General features: G+C 38.2%; 2 protein-coding genes and 1 long non-coding RNA gene across 3 annotated transcripts in view; 1 reads left to right on the top strand and 2 right to left on the bottom strand.

Moving 5' to 3' along the window:
• Positions 1 to 5,272: 5,272 nt before the first annotated feature.
• Positions 5,273 to 8,209, bottom strand: pou4f1 (POU class 4 homeobox 1). Its single transcript, XM_067458930.1, has 2 exons — positions 7,755 to 8,209; positions 5,273 to 7,444 (listed from the first exon to the last, which is right to left on the bottom strand). Exons 1-2 carry the CDS (start codon positions 7,875 to 7,877, stop codon positions 6,464 to 6,466), a joined length of 1,104 nt encoding a protein of 367 aa, XP_067315031.1. The 5' UTR covers positions 7,878 to 8,209; the 3' UTR covers positions 5,273 to 6,463.
• A 1,131-nt stretch (positions 8,210 to 9,340) lies between these two features.
• obi1 (ORC ubiquitin ligase 1) lies at positions 9,341 to 15,668 on the bottom strand. Its single transcript, XM_067458929.1, has 6 exons — positions 15,305 to 15,668; positions 14,480 to 14,615; positions 14,238 to 14,329; positions 13,381 to 13,602; positions 10,969 to 11,057; positions 9,341 to 10,796 (listed from the first exon to the last, which is right to left on the bottom strand). Exons 1-6 carry the CDS (start codon positions 15,374 to 15,376, stop codon positions 9,674 to 9,676), a joined length of 1,734 nt encoding a protein of 577 aa, XP_067315030.1. The 5' UTR covers positions 15,377 to 15,668; the 3' UTR covers positions 9,341 to 9,673.
• The window catches only part of LOC137093910 (uncharacterized), an 83,743-nt gene continuing 74,529 nt past the window's right edge, over positions 9,933 to 19,146 (top strand). Inside the window, exons 1-4 of the long non-coding RNA XR_010908572.1 lie at positions 9,933 to 10,066; positions 10,145 to 10,321; positions 14,497 to 14,646; positions 14,986 to 15,028. This is a non-coding gene — a long non-coding RNA (uncharacterized lncRNA). The remainder of the gene's footprint in view (positions 10,067 to 10,144; positions 10,322 to 14,496; positions 14,647 to 14,985; positions 15,029 to 19,146) is intronic.

Genomic DNA, 19,146 nt, shown 5'->3' with positions numbered 1-19,146 from the left:
GGATTCAAAAATGGTAAAACTCAACTGTTTAACTCTAAGGGATTTGAAAAATAAGCCTATTTTCCAAAAAAGTGGAGTGTTCCTTTAAGTGTGCACGTAGCTGGTTGCAGTTCACCAAACAGCCACCGGTGTCGCAATAACAAGAGTTTCTGAATTCTACATATAGACCCTTTAGTTGTAATTACATTTTAAACAGCTTGTAAACAATTGATCACTAAAAAATATTAAATAACTAGTTAAACATGAAAGCACTATGCAATATTTTAAAACATGTTGGACCTTTTGGCATAAAGGGTTCTTTGAAATTGAGTCAAGAACCATAGGGTTCCATAAATAATTTGTTTTGTGTAGCGGCATCCTTTTTACATGGTATTATAAATATTAAAATTAAATCAGTATTACAGTATTAAACAATATTACAAGGTATACACTCTTTAAAGAAACTGCATCTTTAAAATCCTTAATGCACTAAAACCCAAAGATAGCTTAATGGAGTTATTACTCATCTGAGCATCAACTTTGTCTACTGAAATAAAAATAGACACAAATGAGACAAATGTTAAGATCAAGTGAGAACATAGAGCTTTCGAATGTATTGGGATCTTGGATATAAAATGTTCTTATTGAACTCTTTTGATTGCAGACTTTGGTATCTTGTCAAATCTGAGCTTCAAGGCATTGTTGAAATCTCTTTTAAAAGCCATATGTGAAATTACTGGGGTCTTTTCTCAGAGAAATCTGAAAAGCAAGAGCCTGGGGCTCGTTCTCCATGCGTCTCGTTGCTGTGTCTAGGAGAAATAATTCTCTTTAGTTTATTTCTAGTTTTTTGTTTTAGCCGTCTCATTCACTGCATCATCTGGAAGTTTGCCATGCAGAGAAAAAACAAATTGATTTAGAGATGTGTAATAACACGTCCACGGTTTTCCAACACTTTCTCCACGCAATCAAATGGCTTCAAAACTCCATCTGAAGGGCCCATTTGTAAACAGTGTCACCCAGAGCCGGTTTGTAAATATCTCCACGCTTTGGTGAAGAGGGATTGCTGGAACAAACGATGAACTCCAGAGGCAAAATGAGGATAATGATGAGGGCCCAGTGTGTTCAATAGAAGGTCAAAAAGTGCAGGGCCCGGGGCCACGAGAGCGTTAAAGAGACAGGATGAGAGAAAGCACTTGACATTTATACAGCCCATCATAAAGAAACAGACTGACAGCTTCTCTAACAATCACGTGCTTAAAGCTACAGCTGGATATTGTTTGGCAGAAACCTTGCTGGCTCTTTAATTTCTGTCAGTTTGTTCTTGAAGGGAGTATCTGGAGTCGACCTGTCTGCGGTATTTGATGCGCAGATAAATGCAGAGAGCCGAGCAGGTTTTGATCTGCATAAAGACTTTAACCTCTATTTCCTCTCAGCTGCGGTAAACGCCGTGGGTTTGGAAGGGGGGGTCAACCTTGCTTATCAAATATTTTTCAACTTAAATGACGGATTTATTAAACAAATAGGTTCTCGGTCTGACTCTGAACCCCTTGTGATTGAAATATGCCGTTGTGTCAACAGCCCGCCTCCAGTCGACGCTGGCGAGATGCTGAAGATCACTGAATAAATACAAGCTGGAAATGAACACAGATCCGGAGGATTCGCTCTCCCAACCCCCTGTTTGACATTTCCGTCCACAGGCCATCCTTCATGGACATTGTTATAACCGATATACCGAGCGGTTAGTTTGCTCTGTGTGCACGTGTTTCCCATTTAAAAAAAAAAAAAAAAAAAAAAAAAAAAAAAACAAGCTGCTTTAGTTGCTAATGGACGAATTGCTAATTACATTGCTTATTAAAATAGCCAACTAATAAACAGTTAACATCGTCACGCCATAGTGTTTATTTACATGTGTTTAATGCCTAGTTAATATTGTATTTTAATTGGGTTACACCTCATTTTAAGGCGTCCTTGTTACTGTATAATTATATTTGTAAGTATTTAGTAATATTAATTAGCAACATAATTAACGGTAACACTTTATTTTACAATGTCCTTGTTACACGTTATGTGATATAATTTTAGAATTACATGCAACTAACCCTAAACCATATCCTAATCCTAAAATAATAATTATTTTTTGTAGTTGTATAATTATAGACTGTAATACGAACACACTAAAATAAAGTGCAACCACACTATATAGGATTAGGGTTTGGTCGAGCGTTAGTTACATGTAATTATGCATAATTGAATGTGATAAGTACATGAAAATAATGTAAAATAAAGGTCTACCTTTAACTGTAATTTATCCATAGAATAGGCCTGTATGAATAACAAAAACGTTGGCTAACTCGTTTGATATTTTAAGGCTGATAAATGATCTCCAAATCTGAGTTCACCTCGTATTTGGATTTAATTTATTCTGAGTTTGGGGGAAATCAAACAATTATTTCGATGCCATCCAGGCGGCTTGATTTGTGCAGATTTCTTTTTATCAAATGTTACAAATGGTAATGATCACGATATGGCGAGCCATTCTCACTGCTCGTTTAACCGTGTAAACACAACAGAAGAGACTTTTTTCTCTCTCTCACATCCATCCACAGATTGTTTCTCTTTTTGCTTTAAATGGGTTAGCCGGGGTTCTTGTTGTTGCTGTTTGTAGCAGCTGAACTTTGAGGGTGGGATGCTGTTGAGTTGTGTTGATGAAGTATCTCTTGATTAATAGATCCATGAGGCAAACCGGCTGACATATGGCTCATGAAGCAGCTGGGATCTGTACCTGCGGCATCCCCTCCGGCCATTAACATATTAGAGGCTTTAGTGCAGGCAGAAAGACAGCAGCAGCCTAGAGCTGTTTGATATAGACTCTCAATAATGCATTACTCTTCAATCTGCTAGGGAGCTGTTCGTGGTGCTGAAATATGGCGAGTGCGCTTCTCAATGGCGAAACTTAAGTTTGAAATTAATAGAAAATGGGGTGGGGGGGATTAGCGACATGCAAAAAACAAAACAAAAACTGTAGGCCTATTTTATTAAACAATAAAACGATAAAATTATAATTAAGTCTCCAAAATTACTGTAAAAAGTGAGCTGCTTATTTTTTTAATTATTTTAATTTAAGTAGCCTATTTTGATGCAGTCAAATTCGATTATTTATTTGACTTGAGTAAACGAATGTTTTTTACATTTTATATTATTTAACAAAATAAAAAGATTCGATTTCAAAACTGAATCCCAGGGCAAATGGCCGAATAAAAATTACAACAGTAATAGAAGTACAGAGGGTCATTTCTTGGAAAGATTCGTTCGTAAAAAATTGTCGAGATAAAATAGATGGAAAAAAACACAGGAGCTGAGGTGTGGAGTGTCGGATGGCAGAAACTCACTTAAAGCTGAAAATGAACAATTCTCTCACTTCACATGCTGTCGCACGAAGAGCGTCGAATTGCAAAACGATCCAAATGCTCGACTAGATTGGGAGAATTTCAGTGCCAGTCAAATCATCCCGGTCATTCTTTTCCAAAGAAAATGTCCATACTCACTGCGTTCTTCTCTTCGTTGCCAAAAGCCAAACAGGACCAATAAATGTGTCTTTCTCCAGCAGCAGCACTGCAGCTGCGACCTGCTTTCATCAAGTGCTTCCCTGAAAAACCCCGATAGCTGTCTGAAAATATTGCATTTTATATCAGCAAAGCGCGATTAATATTGCATCACCTACATATAACATATCTTTTTTAAAGGCAGCAAAATGTAAAGCTCCCCTCCCCTTCCCCCCTGAATATCTCTTCAATATTACAGTGAGAAAGATCTGCAGTCATATATATATATATATTTTTTTATTATAATTTTTTGTGTGTGTGTGAATAAAAAAACTTTTGAAATTAGACGCTTTTTCGAGACTGTTTGGAGACGGCCTGCTCTCAGGCTTCATTAAATGTTTATTGTCAGTTCGGCAGGGTCTCACCTACCGCCTTCGGTTCTGTTTTGAGAAAACAATACGAAGAGTTTTCAGTTATTATTAGGATATCGAATCGCAAAATGCTATTCAGATGGAGATCTGATGTAATGCTCGCGTTACCTCATTTAGCAGACACGTGCATGGCCAAAAATTCCATTTGTTTGACACACTAACATCCCATTAGGGCGCCGATAACAATTACCGAGCTTTTTAATTAGTGTCTTGTTGTATTCCGTTTATTAATTTTCCAAACCACAGAGCATGAATTATTTAATAAACCGTAGTAAGGGTATAGGCCTATTTAAATGTAATGCTCAAGGAGAATCATGGCCAAAATCGTGCAATCTTTTTTAAAAATTATTATTATTTTTATTATTATTATTATTATTATTATTATTATTATTATTATTATTATTATTATTATTATTATTGTTGTTGTAATTATTACTCAGTAGACCATTTTCTATCTTGTGTATTTATGCACAATTTGTTAAATTAATTTGTCTGCAGTGTATTTGTTAAATTAAAGCATAAATAGTAAAAACGTGAATTTAGTGGTGTGTATATATATATATATATATATATATATATATATATATATATATATATATATATATATATATATATATATATATATATATATATATACACACACAATATTTTCACAGCATGGTCTAACGGAATGTCTGAGAAATCCAGATCCTGGAAATGAAGAGAAATAAAAATGTATAAATAATGCATGTGTCTGGAGTAATGACTGTATATCAAAGATTTTTTTGCTCATAAGGAAGCAACTGTAAGAGAAAGAAAGAAAGAAAGAAAGAAAGAAAGAAAGAAAGAAAGAAAGAAAGAAAGAAAGAAAGAAAGAAAGAAAGAAAGAAAGAAAGAAAGAAAGAAAGAAAGAAAGAAAAGAAAGAAAAATGCTATTGATCGATTTTCTTTCCAAACAAGCGAGGGCTGGTATATTTAGTTGATTTTTTTGTGCGCCATTGCATGTTAATTATCTTTTATGTTTTAATTATGAAACACAAATTTTACGTCCATATTTCAATTTTTTTAAACTAATATGTACTTTGATTGTAATTGTGTTATTAGATAGCTCGTGTGTGTGTGAATAGATCTGATAAACATTCGACTAATAGCCTAAACATGAAAAAAAATCTATTTTTCGTTGACGTGTATGCAAAATGTAAGTAATAATAACAAGCTTAACGCTGTAGCTAAATGTATCTGAGATTTGTCTGTCTGTGCTGTAAGAATAAGATCTGCATCCACTTTGATTTTCCATCGTTTATTTAGAAGATTGCTGGGACATGAGCCCCTGCAGCTGGATTTGGCTTACAGAATGAGAGAAGTTTGGATGAGAGGATGGAAAGACAGCAGACTGTTGGACAGGTGCACAGGTATGACAGAGTGAGACGCACGTGGCCGCCGTTTGTAAACATACTTGTGCACAAAATAAAATCATTACAACGGTTTTTTTCCAGGAACAATTAACACGACAAACAACGTTGTGTCTTTATGTGAAAACAGGCATTAAACAGTGACTTACACCATCCACAAAGGTCTACCAGTAGATACTCTATGTAGTGCTTGGTATTTTTTTCTTTCAATGCATAGAATGTTTGCACTGCAAACCAAAGTATACAAAACCAACAAAATGATATTTTAGGACAATTTTGCTTTAGACTGTAAGTATAATCATCTTTATCATGCGATTTAACTAATACCCGCAGAGGAAGAATTCTGATTTGTCAAAAATAATTATAAATAGAAGAATAGACAACATAATAAATAATAAAATAAAATAAAACTGGGAATTCAGTTTTGCACGGTGAGAAAGTGTCATTTGTAGGCCTACGTATATTTATATATATACACAAAAGCATTAGAATATATCTAACCGATCTAAATAACAGTAGATTTCAGTGCAATTTCAACAAATACGAGCGGTGGTTGCCACCTTTATTATTTAAAAGGGACTCTGTATATTTATTTTCCTATTCATCAGTTGTGTATTCATCAGAGCAGACCTTTGAAACACTGAATGATCACATTAGTTCATCAGAAAGACTGTGAAAATGGGATCTGCTTTTAACACATTTAATAATCAAAAATATAGCAGTTCCCTATTACGAATGAATAAGTACACAAATATGCTGAACATAAATAAATCAATACATACATACATACATACATACATAAATAAATAAATAGGATAGAATTAAACTATGAGGTAATCCATCAATGGCTATTTTTCGTCTTTCGCAAAAAACTTCATTTGGGACAAAAAAAACAAAAAACAAAAAAACAAATAAAAACATAAACCTGGATTTATCTAAGAACCGCGAAAAAAGTAGTTCATCTGGATTACCTGTTATTTGCATACTTCACATTCACCAGTACAGTGAAAAGAAACATGAGTTGTGAAAATAAAACGGTACTAATCGAGAGCACACGCGTTTGAGCCAAAGCGATGTTCCTTGGTCCCCAAAAGTCAGTTTTGTTTTTGTCTTTAGTCCATCAGTGTGCCGCGGAAAATTTCAACCTCTTCTGTTTTTGTCTTTGGTTGCAAAACCATACTCGCACCACGTTCTTTTTGAGGTCCAATTTCTCGGCTATAGCCGCGATTTTCTCTGAGGACGGCCGAGGCTGGACCGCGAAATACGCCTCCAGAGATCGTTTCTCCGGGGCCGCTATGGAGGTCCGCTTGCGCTTCTTCTCGCTGCCGTTGAAAATGTCGGGTTTGCTCATTTTCTCGCGCTGGGCGCCCTCGGCCTCCTCCAGCCACGCCTGGAGGATGGGTTTGAGCGCGATCATGTTGTTGTGCGACAGAGTTAGCGACTCAAAGCGACAAATGGTACTTTGGCTCAGGGAGCCCACGCCTGGGATCTTTAGGTTGGCCAGCGCGCCCCCCACGTCCGCCTGAGTCACCCCGAGTTTGATCCTCCGCTGTTTGAAGCGCTCCGCGAACGCCTCCAGCTCCCTCGGGTCCGTGTCCGAGTCGTTAATAGAGGGCAGTCCGTTGTTGGCGAGTCCCGGCGCGCCCTGGTGCGCACCGCCGTGGTGGCCCGGTAAGAGCCCGTGGTGAGTTAGCGGCGAGTTCATGTTCATAGCAGCCTGGTGGGACAGGTGGGTGAGCCCGTGCATGTGGGAGTGCGGGTGGGCCGACGTGGAGATCAAGCCCCCGCCGCCGCCCCCGCCGCCTCCTCCGCCGGCCCCTTCGTGCGCGCTGGGCATCAGAGCGAGCGACGGAGAACTGATGTGCTCCATGAGGTCGGGCGGCTCCAGGTTCTGGTGGTGGTGGTGGTGATGATGGTGGTGATGGTGGGCGAGTGGCACGGTGGAGGTGGACGAGCATGGCACGGTGTTCATCGTGTGGTACGTGGCGTCGGGCTTGAACGGGTGACTCTTACCCTGGGACACCGCGATGTCCACGGCCGCCAGAGCTTCGGCGCGGGCCAGGAGCGTCTCATCCAGACTGGCGAAGATGTTGCTTTGTAGCTGGAGTCGGAGAGAGAGAGCGAGAAAAAACAGAGAAACAGAAAGAAAGTGGAGATGTCAGCTGGGGAATAGTGTCAACACATAACACAGAAAATATTCCTTTTAAGAGGCTTCCAGTCATAAAAATTAATACAAAAAAGGCTGAAGCCTGAGCCTTCAGTGAGCATGCCTTCAGAAAAGATCACAGGCGTGCAGATGATTGCTGTGGAATACATGAAAAAAACATTAAGGCAGTATATGCGCCTCCAGCGCTCCTCCTCGCGCGCAGAGGAGAACGCAGGAGAAAAGCAGAAGTTTGGAGCTCGTTTACCTGTGGAGTCTGCAGACAGGCTCTCCTGATCGCCTCCGAGCTCGAGTGCAGAGTTGTGTACTTGTGCTCAGGTAAGCTGGGGTGCATGGCGAAATGATGCTGTTTGCTGTTCATGGACATCATGTTTGCGCGAGATCCGGCTCAGATAAAGTGCACGAAAGGAGGACAAAAACCCAAGCGAGAGGCCAGGTCCTCCCGCCTCCTCTTCTGGCGTCTTGCAGCAGTCGGGCGGATGCGGTAGCGCTCGGCTGCTGATGGTACAGAGGAGAGGAGAGGAGATGCCCGCAGTGTGTGTGTGTGCGTCTCTGTTTGGCTCTGCTGTGTGTGGAAGAGGAGCGCTCTTACACCTGAGTCCCTCACATCTCGTCCGGCAGCCTCGCCTATTCTCGCGAGACGAGCGCGATTGACTGTCTTCTCCTCCTCTCGTCTCATCTCATCGCGCCTCTTCTCGTGTCACGTCCTCCTCGAACTGTAAATCGGCCTAATGACGGAGAGGGGGGCTTCCATTCCGTACCTGTGGATTCTGCCGCGCATGCGTGCTGCCTTCACTCGTTCAGAATGTTGTTTGTTCAACAGTGTGACCGCTAACGTTTCATATGCAAATGCGCGCTGTCTGTTAATGTCTAAGCGTTTTGTTTTTAAATAGGGCTAAATGTTTTAAAGCTAAATTAAAGCTCCAAACTAATCAGACGATTTTAAGTTAGGCATAATTGTGTTTTTTAAATAACATCAAAATGTTTATAATAAGCTTGTTTTAATGGATGAAAACGAAATATATATACTTAAACGGGAATAATGCAATTAATTTCATTTTTTTTTCGTTTGCTAAAACAAAAAATCGATTCCCTATCTAATAATTTATTTCTGTTTCAGGGTAATTTGCAAATATGAATATTTTAATTTAGCTAATGCTTATGCAAGTAGCCTACTGTTTGCACTGCGTTGATTCACGAAGCAACTCTATGTATCAGATAATGTCAAATCAAAACAAAAACGAATAATTGTGTAATATAAACATAAAAAATAGACGAAAATAGTCTTAGACATTTCATAAATATTCATACATTACAAATGACGTCAACGGAAATTCGCAGACATCAAAATATAATGTGTATTTATATCAGATACAGGCTAGATTGTATTTGAATATTTAAATTTCTCTCACGGAACGCGTCACGGTGGCATGGCCTTGATTGATTACGCAACTTTAACTATCATGTATATTTCACTAAACTCTAATCACTGCATGAATTTTTAATCGCCCAGCGCTTTTAGTTGGAGCTAATGAAGTGTTAATTCACTAGCATTAATTCATTCTTTAAAAGACTGTGAAGGAGGCGGGTAGTAAATGGATTTGTTTAGTATTCTGGTGATGACACATGAAATAATCCACCACTGAACACAGAAAGACAATGCGTTTGCGTGCACTATTATTAAAATTATGATATTAAATGTTGTTGTCATAACACACTAAATCAAAGTACTTGGAAATGAAACTATAAATTGTAGACAACAGAAATGTTTTTATTTAGATAACACCCAGGTACAAAAACATTTATGAAAATATCTGAAAAATAGAAAATGACTTTCAATTTTCAAATAGCATTTATTGTTATCACAGTTTAAATACGGATTTATTCAGAGTGCCAGGTAATTCTGTACAACCACAGGAGCACTGAAATTTGATGGGGGAAAAATATGTTTAATTTCAAGAGAAAAGTGTAATGTAACACCTTATCCCCTCAGGACACTGAAACGGTTTTTATATCATTCAGTAACATCATCCAGCTCGCACTGCTGTCATGATAATGAACAGTGAGGCAAATTTGTTATAAAAAGCCCTGATGGAAAAGAAAGGCTTTTGAACTCCTAAAAAGTCATAGAAATCATGCTGGAAAACAACTGAAATGTTTCTGCTTCTACTTTAGTTTGGAGAGCTTGGAGGGGCTGGATATGGACAATCCAGTGAGACACTTGCGTTTGGTGGGCTGGCCAGGATTTTCCACCACAACCCCAGCTCCGTCACCGAACTCAACTATTGACGCGTCCTCCTCAGAAGCCGTAGCTGCATCGCAATGGGTGGTCTCCTGTGTCAAAGATGTGGTTTGGGGCTCTCTAACTGTTCCAGGATCAGCCAAGAGGTTGCTACAGAAATCCAGTTCTGGTAGCTGGGTGGCATCAAAGTCTGGAGAGCGTGATGATGAGGATGATGATGATGAGGATGAGGATGACGCCAGGGGAAGGTGAGAGACCTGGCTGCTGGAGCTCTCACCCTCAGCCATCATAGAGTCCAGCTCAGAGATCTTGTCCAGGTATGCTGCATCCATGCAAGCCTCACTGTTGCCCGTAGGGTCCTCGGACTGCTTGAACTTTTCTGTGTTTTCATCCAGACGGGGCAGCTCGGGTCCGCAGTCCATCCAGCCTCCACACAAAACCTCTCTGTCTGAATTCACAGCGGTCTTCTGACTGAAAGGAGCACCTTTGTTGCCTTGGAAGGATCCTGGGCTTTGGTTGATTGAGGATGAGCAGGCTGGGCCCTGGCAATCATCAAAACTGAGTCTTCTCAGGTAAGTGAGAGGTTTGAGACCTAACTTTCGGTCACTACAAACCGCAGGACTCTTCAAGCTTAGACATCTGAGAGCTGAGGAGGGTGTAGAGGGAACTGTAACATCTTTGAGTCCATCCTTCTGTGGAGTCAAGGGCCCTGCTAGAAAACACACATCAGATGTTGTCAGGAGGTGCCCATGGTTGTTGGGAAGCTCTGAACACTTTCGGTCCAGGTCTGTGCAAACAGAAGTTTCCTCCATTTCACTCAGGCTCCTTCGCATCAGGGCAATTCTTCCAATCCCTCCGTTTTGAGTCCCTCCAGAGGCAGCGTTTGAACAAACACCTTCTTCAGACTTGGGGCTATCCCTCTGGTTCTGGGCTTCAAGCTCTTCGATGTATTTATCACTGCGCTCCAGAGCTCTTTTCAGCTGGGCCACGTCCCGCTCATACTGATGAATTTTAGCCTCGAGAGCAGCAACTGTATACCTGCCAAACCTCAAAGTAAAACACAGACAAACCACAAATAAAATCAGTTTTGAACATTTGAGTTATAAATACTGTGTAATAATCCATACGGTAAATAATAAAAAATAAAAAGTGAATGTTTTATCTAACAGAAAACACAAGTCAGTACACTTCAACACTGCATAATGAACATTGTGCTTACTTTTGAGGAGATCTGCTGTCCACTTCAGCTTTCAAGCGCATATTTTCCTGGATTAGGTCAAAATTTTGGGACCGCAGAGTTTTGTTAGCCTGAGAGAAAAAAGTATGTTGCTTTCAGAATAGGTTCTTTTTTTATTGACAAGCACAGAACGCAAATATCGCCCTTTCCCATATTTCCAATGGTCAGTGAAACTTAATCTGGAATGTAGAGAAAAGCATACATACAGTACCCGTAAGTTTCATTATATTACTATTTTTAATGTTTTTGAAAGAAGTCTCTTATGCTCATCAAGCCTGTATTAATTTTATTAAAATACAGGAAAAACTGGAATCTTGTGAAATATATCAATTTAAAAGAATGGTTTTCTATTTTAATACACTAAATATAATGTATTCCTTTAACGCAAATCTAAATCCTTCAGAAATCATTCAAAAATGCTGATTTATTATCATTATTATTTTTCAAGATTCTTTGATGAATAAAAAGTAAAAAATAAATAAATGAATAAATAATTTTAAAAAGCATTTATTTAAAATAGAAATAATTTCTAACAATATACACTGCTGTTCAAACGAAATTAACACTTGCAATGCAAGGATGTGTTAAATTAATCGTATTTGCGATAATATCACAATATGATAAAACACGATTTTAACCGCAAAGGGCTGAGATTACACTCTGGTCACGTGACTCTCGAGGGTAGTAGCTAAAACAGTCAGCTCTGAGGAAGAGTCAACTTGACACATTGCACAACAGAAAAGTTTGTTTAATCTATCTAATATTTTGTTGCTCATACTATACAATAAGGGTGAGAGAAAATATTATCATGCCAAAAATTATCTCGGTCTAATCTGAGCTTTTAACCGCTGATTCGCGATGGCACTGCGTGTAGAAACACACCAGTACTCTGATGCCTTCCCATTCCTCGCACACGTACACCACTTGAACCTTCCGTAAAATAATCTTTCATAAAGCTCAGAAAAGTTGAGGCGAATTACAATGGCAACATTCGCGGGCTTCGTTCATTGCACGTCCTGCGTTTTGCCAGCTCGCGCTTGCGGTTAATTTTCTTAAAGGCATCGTTTATGTCCTTTGGAATGCATTGGGCTTATATAATAAAAACATTAAACTCACTGACAGAAATTTCAAATACTGACGTGAACTTTGTGAAGAGCGCTCGAGCTTGCGGCTGTGAGAGTATGCGGTTAAATGTACTTTAAAAAGGTGGTGAAAAACATTTTTATGGCACAAAATTAATGTAAACACCGTCACTTATGCTACTTAAAGGACTAAATAGACAGGACACACTACATCTGTGCATTAGTGTGAATGCAGGTCTATGATGTCATCATAATAATCAAACAGCTGTAAAGATGATTGGAAAACGTTCAGATATAGCCAGGCTACTCTTTAATACTAAGAGAACTCTGCGCTTGTAATATATTTTTTGTTGTTCCTCTTTATTATTTTCTAGCATTTATGTTTTGAAGCTGTTTAGATATTTAAAATTCCTACCATGTAATTGTTTTTTTGTTTTTTTATGTGTAATGTCATGTGTAATTTGTTTATATATACATGTAGTAACTGAAAATGTATTGTTAAAAAATACATATTACGTGAAATAAAATACATTATTTTAAGGTTTATTAATAAAATAAATAAATAATAATAATAATAATAATAATAATAATAATAATAATAATAATAATAATAAGAGCAAGAATCATTTTGGAATCGTATTGTGACTGCCAGAATTGAAATCAGTTTGGATCTTGAGGTGCCTAAAGAGTCCCACCCATACCATATTGCTTGTCTATGTTGAATAATACAGAAGATAAAGAGCTTAAAATAAATAATTGCATATTAAATCACAATCGCAATATTGTTCAGCCTTAATTTGAAGGAAATGGAAAAACATTATTTTAGCTTGTAGCAATATTTCATAATAGTACTGTTTTTCTGCATTTATTATCAAATAATTGTAGCAGTGTTTCCAGACTTGTGTACCAAGCACCTAGTCATTGCAACCAGTGATATGATATGAATAAGGGTTTTTCAACAACTGATACCAATGCTGATGTTTAGAGAATAACCCAAGTAATGCCAAAAATATGTAAATAATTTGATGATAGCAAATGAGAGACAATTTCTCACGTAAAAATAAATACATTTCACATGATGTTTCCTAAAGAATGTACAACAAAATATTTTAAAACAAAATTATTATCCACTGACAGGAGATGATTTGAAAATAACACTACTACTACACTTTATATGACCATGTGAACACAGTCAATGTAGCTGATCTCAAAATGGCTAAATTATGGGGCGATATTTCTAGTTGTGCTTTTTTAGCCAATGTCTAGTCATATTAAAATTTACAACAATAACAAAAAAAAATCCCATTCATACTTCCTTCAGCTTTTCGAGGTCCTGTTTGACCTTCCTGTAGAGGTCATTGGCAGCTCTCAGCTTATTGGCTGACTCCTCCAGCGCGCTCAGGTCAACAGTGCCCGTTTCACTCTGAGAAACCAAGACTGTGCTCGGTTCCAGAGCCGTCTTAAGTTGCATCTCAAGGCTCAGGTTTTTGCTTTTCAAGTCCTCGTTCTCTTTCAAGAGGGTTTCGATTTCATCCTGTAAGACAGATGATTCATAAATTCTGGCTTTCATTGCATAGCAAAAGCTGATGTTTTGATTTTAATAGGTAAATGCTTATGAGTCTATGATTAGGTCATTATTGCAGTGATTTTCAAGTATGTTAATGTTTGGCAACAGTTCTTCTAATCCTAACTGATGGAGTTTGTAGCTTTTACTTTCTTTCTTTCCTTTATCATTTCTTTTTCCATTTAGTTCCCAGTGACCAGACTTAGGACAGGTGCGATTTTGCATTATTCATCTGTATTAAATCATCAAAAAACCTTTTGGTGAACTACAGTAATTTTCTACATAGAACAAAAAAAGGGTTGTTGTGAATACAATAGTTGGTGTTGTAAAATTTTAGACATTTGTAATCGGTTTTGATGCATGATCACTCTTCAATTTTAGTTTCGCCCTCTTTCAGCAGTGAGGAAAGTGTGTGTGGGGGGGGGGGTTATCATGGCACACAAATGACTATAATTACATGACTATAATGTGTCTTACTACACACTCCATCAATTAGGCTTGGAAGAACTGTTGCCAAACATAAACATGCTTGAAACAATCACTGCAGTAATGTTGTATAAATTTTATTTATCAAACCATTTCATTGGGTCGTTGAGCAAAAATACCTCATATTCTCGCAAGAGCAACTCCCCTCGAGTCTTTCGGAGGCGTCTCTTCACAGAAGAGCTCTCATTGGATTCACTGTCAGTTGTGGCTCCTGTGTGCGTAAACACACACACACACACACACAGGGAGAAAAAAAAATAGATATTTAACCACACTCATCTAATCTAAAACAAACAGAGTTCTTTAGCGTACATTATTTAATAAAAAAATAAGATATGACTGTGAGGTCTGTTGACATTACCAATGATTTCTCTGCAGGGGTTTTCTGGGGTGATGGCCACTCTACAGGTGGGACATTGACTGCTCTTCTCCAGCCAAACTTTGATACAGTTGGAGCAGAACACATGGTTGTTGCAACAAATGACCGGCTGACGTACCTTTGAAGTGTAGATCAGAGCAAACCAAAAGGTAAATGCAGCATCATTACTGTTAACATTACAGAGGAAGTTCAGATTAAAATTAAGATCCTGTCGTCATTTACTCACCCTCAAGTTGTCCCAAACCTGTATGAGATTCTTTCTTCTGCTGAACACAAAAGAAGATATTTTGAAGAACATGGGTAACCAAACAGTTGATGGGCAGCACTGACTATGTAAGTCAATGGAGGCCATCAATTCATACAGGTTTGGAACAAGTTGAGTGCGAGTAAATTATAGAATATAAAATCTTTTGGGGTGAACTATCCCTTTAACAATACTGCCTCATCCGGTCCATTTTATCTGACTTCACCGTTTGTGATTATTTCAGGGACTCATGAACAACATCAAATGCAGCAGTGCACAGTGTTTAGGTAAGCGCTGGAATGCTCGTTCTTGTTATTTTGTGTTTTGGTCGAAAAATAAATCAGAAGGGCCCCTTAGTGGTGCTCTTCTCCTGTAGGAAAATTATCGCTGTTTTGAATTATAGAAACTCTTCGTTGATAGATAATAAAATAACTAGCATTATAATATGTGGCTTTAATATAAAGACCGAGATGCAACAAACATGGAGTTGACGCGCGCACTGCATGACTCTGTTTTAACTCTTGTTGTGTGTATTTAAACTAAGTGTATTAAAAGGGTGTTACCTTTCCGAGACAAATCTGGCAGGATATCGGTAAAGTAAGTGAAAGAGTGACGTTTTGAAAACTTTGCGCCATGATTTAGTCCTCAGAGATGAGAAACATGATCCAAAACTCCCTCCAACAGAAACAAAGTAGTCAGCGCACGCGACTACGGCAAGCGCAGAGTACTAAACTACAGCGAAACGCGTAGTCAGACAACTGTACATTCTGCTGTGGTTAGTTAAAGTTTGTGGTTATGAATGCGTTTATGAACCAACGTTTTGTATTTATAGAATTTATTGTCGAGCAATTAATCCTTCCGTATCGTTGTATATTATATTTACTGTTAAAAAATACTGCTAAATAATATTTTAACGATTCCTTCAGTTACAAACATCAACAACAAATGCTGGGTTGGGTTCAAAGTACGTCGTAATTACCGTACTTTCGAGATCACGTGACGTTCTGCTGTCCTAGGACTGGGAATTATCAATCAAAGACTTAAAAAAAAAGTTAAATGGCAAAATGATCAATGCCTGAATGAATCTACAGCGATCACGTGGTATTTACGACATGACTGACTTGAACACACACAAAAAAATTACATATTTATTATTGTAAAATCAGTATAGTAGATAATAATTTGCCTATTATTAATAATAGTAACATGATTGTTTTGGTGGTGGTTGTGCTGTGCATTATTATAAACTTAACTTATTATAGACAGTCTGTGTTTACATTTGAATTGTTGGTCTTTTATGGTAGGCTACAGGTGATTATTGCTGCAGGTAGACCAACTTTACCAGTGTAGCTTAGGTAAAACATAATTGTTGATGTAGTAACTTTGGGAGGAACACATTTTATGTATATGGTTGCTATACATCTCCAATGTGTCCTTAGTGGCATTTACACTTGGTATTTTCACAATGAGATCGCTATTCGATCAAAATATACAAAAAATGTATAGAGTGACCAAATGTCATTTAAAAGCCAATCTGTGCACATTTTTACTAATGCTAATGCATCTTCGGATGCGTCTCTTTACGTTAGCTCTTTGTTTCAAGAGTTTTATTATAACAGTGTAAACCATTTTACTTCATTTTTATTCAATCTCATAATTCATTGGTCATAGCCAAATGATGGCTTTATTATCCCATAATGACAGACCCAGTGGCTGAGCGCTTGTGGGATAACTTCATTAGCATCGAACTGATGCAAAACATTGTTGTACATTGATTGCATCAAGCGGACTATTGGTGCTGCGACTACATTACTGTCATTTGTTGCAGGTCTGTCATGTCAACACAGCCCATGGAGACTTCACTTTGTCTAGACTTTGAGTAGTCTAACTTTACGCCAGTAGGTCTGAAACTCAGATTTAGACATCTGCATGTCGAAACATTCCTGGAGAGAGAGTTTGCATGCATTTGTAAGCAAAGACCAAACTGCTGAGCAGGCTCTTACATAATAACATAAATTTGCCTTGTTTTCTTATTTTTATAGAATCCCCTCCCCCCATTTTGTCTCTCCTGTCAGTGAGATCAGCATCTCAGAAATACACACAAAAATCGCTTGCTACTCACTTCATCGTTCGTAAGTGGAACAAGAGCTGTGTCAACAAGAGATGTCCATTTCATCATAAGTCTCCAGTGAAATGATTCATCCAGCACTGTTGGATGACATATGCGTCTACAAAAAGGCCCCATTCAGAGATTAGAAGGTCATCCTTTACGCTGTTAATAGAGAGGTATGGGTTGATTTGCATTACTAAGGACTCATTTTTATTATATATACACTATGTTCAAAAGTTTTGGGGTCGGTTATTTAAAAAAAAAATGTTTTTGGAAGTTGTTTATGCTCACAAAGGCCGCATTCATTTGATAAATAATACAGTAGAAATAATAATATTGTAAACATGATTACAATTTAAAATAACTCCTTTCTATTGTAATATATTTTAACATGTAACTGATGGCAAAGCATTCAGCATCATTACTCCAGCCTTCAGTGTCACATGATTAATTAGAAATAATTTGAAAATGCTGATTTCTTATTGTTATCAACGTTGAAAACAGAAGATAATTTTTTTTAGGATTCTTTGACGGATAGAAAGTTCAAAACACATTTATTTTAAATATGCATATTTTGCGTAATACTTTATTTTAATGCATCTTTGCTGAATAAAGGTGTTAATATCTTCTTCTTTTTTATAATCTTACTGACCTCAAACCTTTGAATGATAGTGTATTAGGTTATATTATAATTATTCCTAAACTTCTGATGGTTTTTACAACCAGGTACAGTTGCAACATGATGTTGGTTATTGTCAGTGTGTTTGATGCATAACTATATGTTTGAAAGGCATCACCTTTGAGAACATGTAAAAATCTAGCTCATATTATTGGAACAGATACTCTAAAGATTGTATTTTGCCCACATATGCTTCAGACAATGGTTTGTAATCTTTCCCCCATTAATTGGTGACAGTCAATTAATCACAGCTGGTTGAGAACCGCAGGATCTATTGATCTTGTCGGAGGCCTTATTTTTCATCCCTTAAATGACACAGATCGGCACATTTGCCTTGGCTGGGTAATGGAGGGTGGCGAGCCAATGACCCGTGTGTCAGGCCTACATGTGTCCCATGCACCCCCATTGTGAAATGGCATCTTTACCATTTAAGCTGGAAAGGTTTAGACTGCCCTAAGAGCAAGGCGCTGGGACAGGCCTTGCTCCGCTGCTCAGCTGACCTTTCTGTTTAAAGCTTAATCACTGGCAAATGCTTACATTAATTAGCCTGCCCTCTATCCCTCTTTCTCTCCCGCCCTACTGATCCCCCTACACACACACACACACACACACACAGACAGACCAACGTCATGCTAGTGGTTTTTGCGTCGCTGGCAAACCAGAATGAGTGTAACCTGCAGTCGCACACATCTTGAGGATATTAAGACATTTCCCCCGCACTCCTGCAGGCTTCGTGTATTGATTAGCGTGGCCCCTGACCGTGATCGCTGCGGTATGAGAGAGTGTGTCATGGAGATGAGGGGCCCCTGCTGTCCATGGGGTTCTTTCCTAAGCCATGGCTCTCTCTCCACAGTCGAGCTGCAGCTGACGCCCCCTCCACAGCTCAGGCACCTTTCATTGCCCTTTTGCAACCCTGCCCTTTAAAAGTCGGAGCGGCATCCGGTTCTTTACATTTCATATCATGTATTGAAGCTCACGGAATCTGGAATTATCAATTAAGTGTCTTAAACTGCGATAAACGCTTGCATCTTTGGAGACGTTCAAACTAGTGCGTAAAGATTATTTGTGTCAGAGAAACAACTATAAATAAGTATTGTGTGGGATGATTCCCCTTTTCAAAACATTGCTCTCTTTGCATATTCTGACCAAGGGCAGAGCTAGTTGTTTGTTCAACCAATGACAGTTGAGAAACTTTTCTATCCACTTTTCTCCACTTTTCTTTGTTGAATCTCTTGGCAATCTCATGGCAATTCTTAGTAATTTTACTTTGTGGTTTATTAGTGGCTAATTCATATAAAGCCATACAATCCAATTTCTGCCCCCAAAAGTTGATTAACCATTATAGTTGCTTAGAAGAGGCTAGGTTGACTAAAATATTATTAGTCGGACAAAAAAAAAAAAACTCCACAGGAAGTGGCGAAATCACGCATGTGATGGACAGAGGAAATCCAAACATTCATCGACCTCACTATGGCATATTACTTGAAACATGTAATAGCAGCAACTATTTAAGTAGTACCAACTTTTAAGTCCACTCACTCTGACGTTAACCTATATAAATATGTGCATATCCATGTTTTTGTGTGGAGAGTATGCTTACTGCATGACATATAGGC

Source organism: Pseudorasbora parva, chromosome 12 (genome assembly GCF_024679245.1).
Source record: "Pseudorasbora parva isolate DD20220531a chromosome 12, ASM2467924v1, whole genome shotgun sequence".
NCBI classification, from domain to species: domain Eukaryota; kingdom Metazoa; phylum Chordata; class Actinopteri; order Cypriniformes; family Gobionidae; genus Pseudorasbora; species Pseudorasbora parva.
This window is presented reverse-complemented; position numbering and strand designations above follow the sequence as displayed.